The sequence below is a fragment of the Fusarium keratoplasticum genome, chromosome 3 (genome assembly GCF_025433545.1).
Source record: "Fusarium keratoplasticum isolate Fu6.1 chromosome 3, whole genome shotgun sequence".
Lineage (NCBI taxonomy): Eukaryota > Fungi > Ascomycota > Sordariomycetes > Hypocreales > Nectriaceae > Fusarium > Fusarium keratoplasticum.
This window is the reverse complement of record NC_070531.1, coordinates 960503-967270: the sequence shown is the minus strand read 5'-3', so window position 1 is coordinate 967270 and position 6768 is coordinate 960503. Positions and strand designations below refer to the sequence as shown.

At 52.0% G+C, this 6768-nt stretch overlaps 2 protein-coding genes across 2 annotated transcripts; one reads left to right on the top strand and one right to left on the bottom strand.

Moving 5' to 3' along the window:
• Positions 1–474: 474 nt before the first annotated feature.
• NCS57_00370000 (RNA polymerase II transcription factor B subunit 2) lies at positions 475–2033 on the bottom strand (the record flags this gene model as incomplete). The annotated part of the gene is made up of 2 exons (XM_053053685.1): positions 475–1832; positions 1901–2033. The coding sequence occupies 2 exons, from the start codon at positions 2031–2033 to the stop codon at positions 475–477; spliced, it is 1491 nt and encodes a 496-aa protein (XP_052915845.1).
• A 2659-nt stretch (positions 2034–4692) lies between these two features.
• On the top strand, positions 4693–6090 carry NCS57_00369900 (uncharacterized protein; the record flags this gene model as incomplete). Its single annotated transcript, XM_053053684.1, has 8 exons — positions 4693–4910; positions 4961–5002; positions 5052–5118; positions 5171–5198; positions 5253–5265; positions 5314–5403; positions 5465–5807; positions 5854–6090. 8 exons carry the CDS (start codon positions 4693–4695, stop codon positions 6088–6090), a joined length of 1038 nt encoding a protein of 345 aa, XP_052915844.1.
• Positions 6091–6768: the final 678 nt, after the last annotated feature.

Here is a 6768-nt window from a genome sequence, read left to right as displayed (position 1 = left end):
AGGGGATGGAATAGGGGGGAGGTTGTATCGATAGGTAGACATAGACATTGTAGAGTGCAGAAGACGCTCTCATCGGCTGTTAGAAAGCCAATTAATAATGACCTTATTGGGTTGTATATCGGCATATGTCATGTCTGTGGTGGGTGGCTGTTCAACGAGGTAGGCTACGGTGTGCTTCACTTGACGACTTCAAACCGCAGCTATTATGAATGCTTGGAGATTGACAGTCTAGCGGTAATACCTACACCAGCCTGACCCAATGAAATACTGGCATGACAACCCCAAAGCCATACTGTTGTGTACCAATACTCCCTCCTTTTTTTGTGTGGTGCCCTGATCCTGGAAACGCAATCTTGGAGAGTTCATTCTAGATCTCCATACCAACGCCTTGAACTCCAATGCTGTTGATCACCGCCCCCTCCTATCGTGTATGAATCTGTTTTTCGATATCCCGATACATTTTTCACAATGAATCTACTCGGCCTTCTTGCGAATGCGAAGGTAGTCACGAATCTGCTCGTGCTTGCTCGCAAAGAACATGCCCTTGACGTCGTTGCGCCAGACTAAAACGCCCACCTCCTCAGCAAAGCCAGCGACGGCCATGTATTCCTTGTGATCCTCGAAATCCTTGAACAGGAAACCGCTCGTCGTCTTCATGCGCTCGTTCTCGAGCTGCCACAGACGGATCTGGTCGACGACCGTCGGGGGCAGGACGGGTTTGTTGTTGAGCGCGGCGGTGCGGTGCATCTGGTCGTGCGCGTGGGCGGCTAGGTACGAGATGATTTGATCGGCCGTGATGCCAAAGTTGATGGCTTGGCGGATCGACTGGCGCGAGAGACGGCCGGCGACCATGTCTGGGAAGCGCATTGAGAGCTTGGAGAAGAGGGCCAGAACGGCGATCTGGAGGGTCGACTGGGTATAGGCGTAAATGCGGTAGTTTGTTTCGATAATGACACTGCCACGCTGCTCCTGGCCAGAACCTGTCGTGCTGCCACCAGTTCCACCAGATTGGCCTGGCTGGAGAGCAGCAGCTGTGGCGGCAGCTACACCATCGCTAATGCTGCGCAAGCTGTTGCCGCTTGAAGTGAGGGTCGTTGCTAGACGAGTCGGGAAGAACATGGAGCGCTTGTGGTTAGGGATGTAGATGAGGCCAAAGTCGACAAGAGACGGAAGCATGTTCTTACGCTGCTCGGTCAGCGCATTTGTGTCGTAGGCGCGGCCTAGTTCCATGCTGGCGAGAACAAAGAGAAAGGACAGCATATCGGTGGCCTCGAGACCAGCGCCCTTGTTAACGTCCATGGCCTCGAGCCAGAGGAGAAGCAGCGTCCAGACCTGTGCGTTGGCCTCTTGTAGCAAAAAGGTGAACCCAGCCTGCGTAATGCCCACCATGCCGTTGGGTTTGCGGTCGACCAGACGGCCCGCGATGAGGAGTTCCTTCACACTCTTATTAGGTCCGGAAACGTCACTCGTGCTCTTGTACCCGACACTGGACACGACAAAGTGTAGAATATCCTCCCATTTCCTCCTAGCGTAGCGGTCGAGGAAGATGATGTCGATCTCGGGGGGGACCTGGAGGTTCGAGGGCACACCAAACGAGTTATGGGTGCCACCTCCGGAGAGGGCGAGTCGAAGGGAAGTCTTGAAGTTGGCAGTCAGCTGCATCTCCTGCGGCCTTTCTTTCGAGGGCGCCGTGATCTGGACGATGTAGAGGACGCGCAGGATGGAAAGGGCCTGGTCCTTTTGTCGTTTGGCGCTCGGCTTGACCCAGTCGTCGAGGTCGGTGAGGAGGATCGGCTTCGGGGAGTAGAGGATGCGCATGACAAAGGTTTTTGCTATCCCAAGGAAAAGCCCGAGTTAGTAACTTGCGCTCAGCGAACTGGGGCAATCAGAGGAGACACACCCAGGTGCGGCAGCATGCGGCGGAAGATGGCAAAGGCTGTCGAGGGCTGCTGGTACAGTTTCCTGAACGTGGTACCAGGGAGCTTCTCCAGGTACTCGGCCAGCTGGAGCGACGGCGCCGGGCTGACTGACATGTTGGGCGACGGGGGGAGCGCGGCGCAATCAGTCAGTCAGGGTCGTCGTGGGGTGCTATCTCATGATAGATGGAGGTTGAGCTCGTGAAGAGATTTCGGGGTTCGTCGGGCGCGGATTAACGTGAGAGAGACGGCTGAGATAATGTCTACGTTTGAGGGGCGGTATAGCGTCCGTGGGAGTGTACGTTTGCTTTGAGGTTCTCGTGTCCACGGTCAAAAAAGTTGAGATTGATCTCGAACTTCACGCTGGTGTTGAGCACGAGCTCTCCAGGCACCAAGGCCATTTGGGGTTTAGCGTGGACACATAGTCAGCCATCGGCAGAGGCTCGGCTAATTACGTCACCTACCGTCTGTTCGTCGTTGTTCTAGCATTGTCAACCCTTCAACGAACCAGTAAATGCGAGATGCTGAGAACACCTGCAAACCGCGTGAAGCTCTGTCAGATCCCAGGGCCTCTCGAATGTCTTATGGTCTGAGTCCCTGTCGGCATGGAACACCGAATACGGCTAGTCCACAGGTGATGATGGTCACTCCTACGATCTCACACACCATCGGGAAGGCTCCCGAGATTGTTTCCCAATACGGCATGTCTGCACGATCGACATCGTTCACCCCCTGTCGTCTCATGCTCAACACCAAACCCACATAAACCTACAAGAATCTTGTCTCGGACGCCCTTCGAGGTCATCTCATCCTTGGCTTCTTGATCTTGCTTGAACCTTGGTCCCGGGTCGTGCGACGCGTACCCGCACTGCGCCATTTCAGACCCGCGGAATTAGACTCTGGACGCCGACCGTTTAATTTGGCAACCTGAAGCTGTGATATTAGCGAGGCTGTAGGCTGAGCCCGGCTGGTCCGAGGTTTCGGCGCTGAACTGAGGTGACGGAATTGTTCAAACCCCAGACGGAGTGATATGCCAAGTCTGGGGCTTGCTAGCTCATGTCAAAGGCCAGTGGAAGCATTCAGGCCTGTTCCTGTATCGCCGGGCCCCGCCTCGTGCTTCATGGGGCACCGAGATTGAAGCATGACTAAACGACTCCTTTTCATAACAAGTATGCCGTAGCCACCGGAAGCTGGCAGTGTTGATGACAGAGGACGTGCTGATTCAGATGGCTTTCAAAGCCTCCCTTCATGCCTGGTAGAATATATGATGGCCGACCAGTGTCTGCTGACATTGCTAGCTTACTCTATGGACCACTCGAGTGCTCTCTCAGGCGTGCTACCATTCGAGCAATAATCACTAAATCAGGTGTGATGAACCTTATCTTGGTGAGTCACTGAGAGCGTGGGAGTAGCAGAGGAAAACCCTTGCCGTATCAGATGCCAAGGCTACGCACGCTCCTGTCTTGGCTTGAGAACAAGAAGGATGTATACTATTAGCAGACGAGGAGGTTTGTGAGTGGGGCCAACTGAGCGAGGTGTCATCTGATAAAGGGTAGCTCGGTTGACATACGCAGTCTATGTTGAACTGATCCATAAATTAGGTAGTCCAGGCTAGCAGAGACTCGGTGAGTTGATACTGGTAATCCATGGAATCTGTCCCATGGTGGCTCGAGCCTACTATGCACAGTCTTGGCTTCTAATGAATTCATTCTGCTGAGCGAATTTCTTTTCTCTTCTGACTAGTATTTTACTCAGCTCGTCAGGGGTCATCACTATGTCAGGGGATCATTACCTAGTCCGTTAAGCTTGGATAACACAAGGCCTAACAGGGCTACGTGGACGAGTTAATTCTATCCTAGTTAGCGCCTTCCTGCGCAATTGAGAGTTCCAGGTTGTTGACAATTGACATGACTGGCTCGGTTGAGACCACAGCTCACCACGCACTAGTGCAGACCCAAATGGTTGCGGCTAACTCGGGACCCGGTAATGTGCAACTACCTACGTGTTTCGAAGAATGATTAATGAATTAAAAAGAGAGCAGCTAGACATTACATGTTAAAAAAACTTATTTCACAGATTCAACGCTGCTGAAGCTGGGATGGCCATAACAACACAACTTGTAAAACCATGCCTAGCTTGTTTCTACCCTACAAATCTGAGTCCACAGTTGACTTGATCGGATTGAAACAATAAGAAGGGATATTGATTCATTAAGACACTCGCGCAAGTGAGCCAAAACGTGATAGGAATTTTGAGTTATCGGGAAAACCAACGTTTCTTATGATCTACCCCCCCTGTGAAGGCTATTCGAGGGAACAACCGATACGAACAATGTAAGAGATGCTAATTATCCCATTTAACAGTTTGTGGTGTGCGTGCTCCCTCGGCTAAGCTCCATGCTAACATCTGGTACCCCAGATACCCCTCGTCCGGGGTAGATGCTCTGCCATCCGTCACGACACTGCGTGTGTTGGTTGGCAGCAAGTGGAGGCGACATATGCGGGCAGGTAACCCAACGGTTCCATAGACAACCTTGCCCGTCAGGCCAGCCACCCCACAAATGAGGGAATGCAACTGTGACTGAGACAACTGCAAGGATGGCTGGGTCCAAATCAGCAGGAACTTGCAGACAACAGGTGAGGAGTCCTGTCATGTATTCTCTGGTAGCAAGGTTGTCCCGTCTTTGCCGCTCGTTTTTAAAAGGGCACAGCGGGCCAACTGCAGAAAACCCTCAGCGTGAAACCCTTCAAATCACGGATTGTCGAGAGATTCAAATATGTCTGGTCATAGTAGCCCCAAGTCGCGAGTCGCGGGGTCGCCCCCAGGCGAGCAGATCATCGAGGCCGACGACAACCTGCAGTATGAGGAGGATGGCGACTCGGCTCTCGGACAGGACGCCAACAGCTCCACTGCCTCCATCACTTCCAGCATCCTCCACTACCGAACCATCCACGGGAGAACCTATCACAGCGAGAGGGGAAACGCGTCCTACTGGTATTTGGACCTTGGTTTCGTTGTCGAGAGTTGAAGCTGATTGGTGGCAGGGGATCCAATGATGAAGCGCAGAGTGAGGCCATGGACATCGCGTGAGCAGGGCCGATCAATTGATCGCGAGACAGCATTAACAGGTCGCAGACATCACATGTTCACTTTGTGCAAGGATGGAAAAATGCATCTTGCACCTCTGAAGCCCGACATTCAGGTAAAAGATGTTTTTCTGTTAGGCACACTCTCGATAACTAACTGGCCCACAGAAAGCTCTTGATGTTGGATGTGGAACTGGTAAGCACTAGTGATAGTATGACTTGTCCTGGGCTAATGGGCCAACCTATGTAGGAATGTGGGCTATGTTAGTTACCCAATGACGACTTAAAACACCTCGACTAACTCCCTATAGCGACTTTGCAGACCAATATCCCGGCTGCGATGTCATTGGCACCGATGTGTCGCCTATCCAGCCAGCATGGATCCCCCCGAATTTGAAATTGTAAGCAGAGATGCCCTCTACTAAGCCATGCCTCTTCTAGTAGCTCACATTTTCATTCAAGCGAAATCGAGGACTGCACTCAAGACTGGACTTTTGCCCCTAGCACTTTTGACTATGTGCATATTCGCTATCTGATCGGCTGCATCCCGGATTGGAACCATCTCTTCAAGGAGGCTTTCAAGGCCATCAAGCCTGGTGGATACCTAGAGAGTTTCGAAACTGCTCCTTACATCGAAAGTGACGATGGCACTGTTAAGAAGGACTCGGCGCTAGACCGGTGGGGAAACATCTTCATCGAGGCGTCTAAGAAGACAGGACGGACCTTCACTGTGCTGGACGAGGGTATCCAGAGAAAGGCCATGGAGGAAGCAGGCTTTGTCGACATCGAAGAATGGAACTTCAAGGTATATCTTGCGTGCTTTTAGCGTTTAAAAACTAACAAGAGGCTAGTGTCCAATCAACCCCTGGCCCAAGGACCCGAGACTCAAGGAGATTGGCGAGTTTGGACAGCTCTTTGGAACACAGGACACCGAGGGCTTCATTGTGTTTGTGGCTGACATGCTGGGATGGTCCAAGGAGGAGGTGCAGGTCTACATCGCCCTTGTTAGGAGGGAGCTTCGGAACACCAAGAACCACGCGTTCTTCCGCCTCAGGTCTGTGTGGGGTCGCAAGCCGGAGGAGAAGTAGAGGAGCCCAGAAGTAGGGTGTGGTGTTGATATTGATTTGGCCTCGATGATAACAGTTATTTCCAATATACAAGCTCGTGCAAAGTTTCACGTATTTATCTACTAAAGCAATTTGTATACCTCTATGAATGTATATCTATGTTGACCATAAAGTTTAATAGGTAGCAGCCAGGACAATTGACTTTTTAGATATGGACGTGACGATAGCTTGATCAATTAGCGCATAAAGTTGAAACGGATAGGCTAATACAGTTCAGGCACGATAGTCTCAAGTCAAAAGAACGACGCAACATTTCAAGAAAAGTCTCCGGCGGCAAGTGGCTGCTGCAAGCGCCACCCACTTTAGATCCCCTATGCCGGCAATAACTTGTGGCAGGACCAGTCCCTACCCCTGAACATTGCAAACCACCGGCTGCCCTACCGACATCCTGGAACCCGCAGGAGACGCTTATCATGCCTTGATGTGTCTAGATACTGCAGCCTTGAAGGAATCTCGGTGGAGTCCTGCGGGTTCCCTCCGCCCTGGCTCCGAGTCGGATAAGAGGAGGAATCATTGTATCTCGGGCTTTCAGCTTCGGAAGTACAGACCATAAAGTTGGGCGTTATTCAGGGTGGAATCGGGTTAGCTTACGCGCCTCGAACCAGCACTTGGCAAGCCCTCGGACTGTCGGGGCTCTCC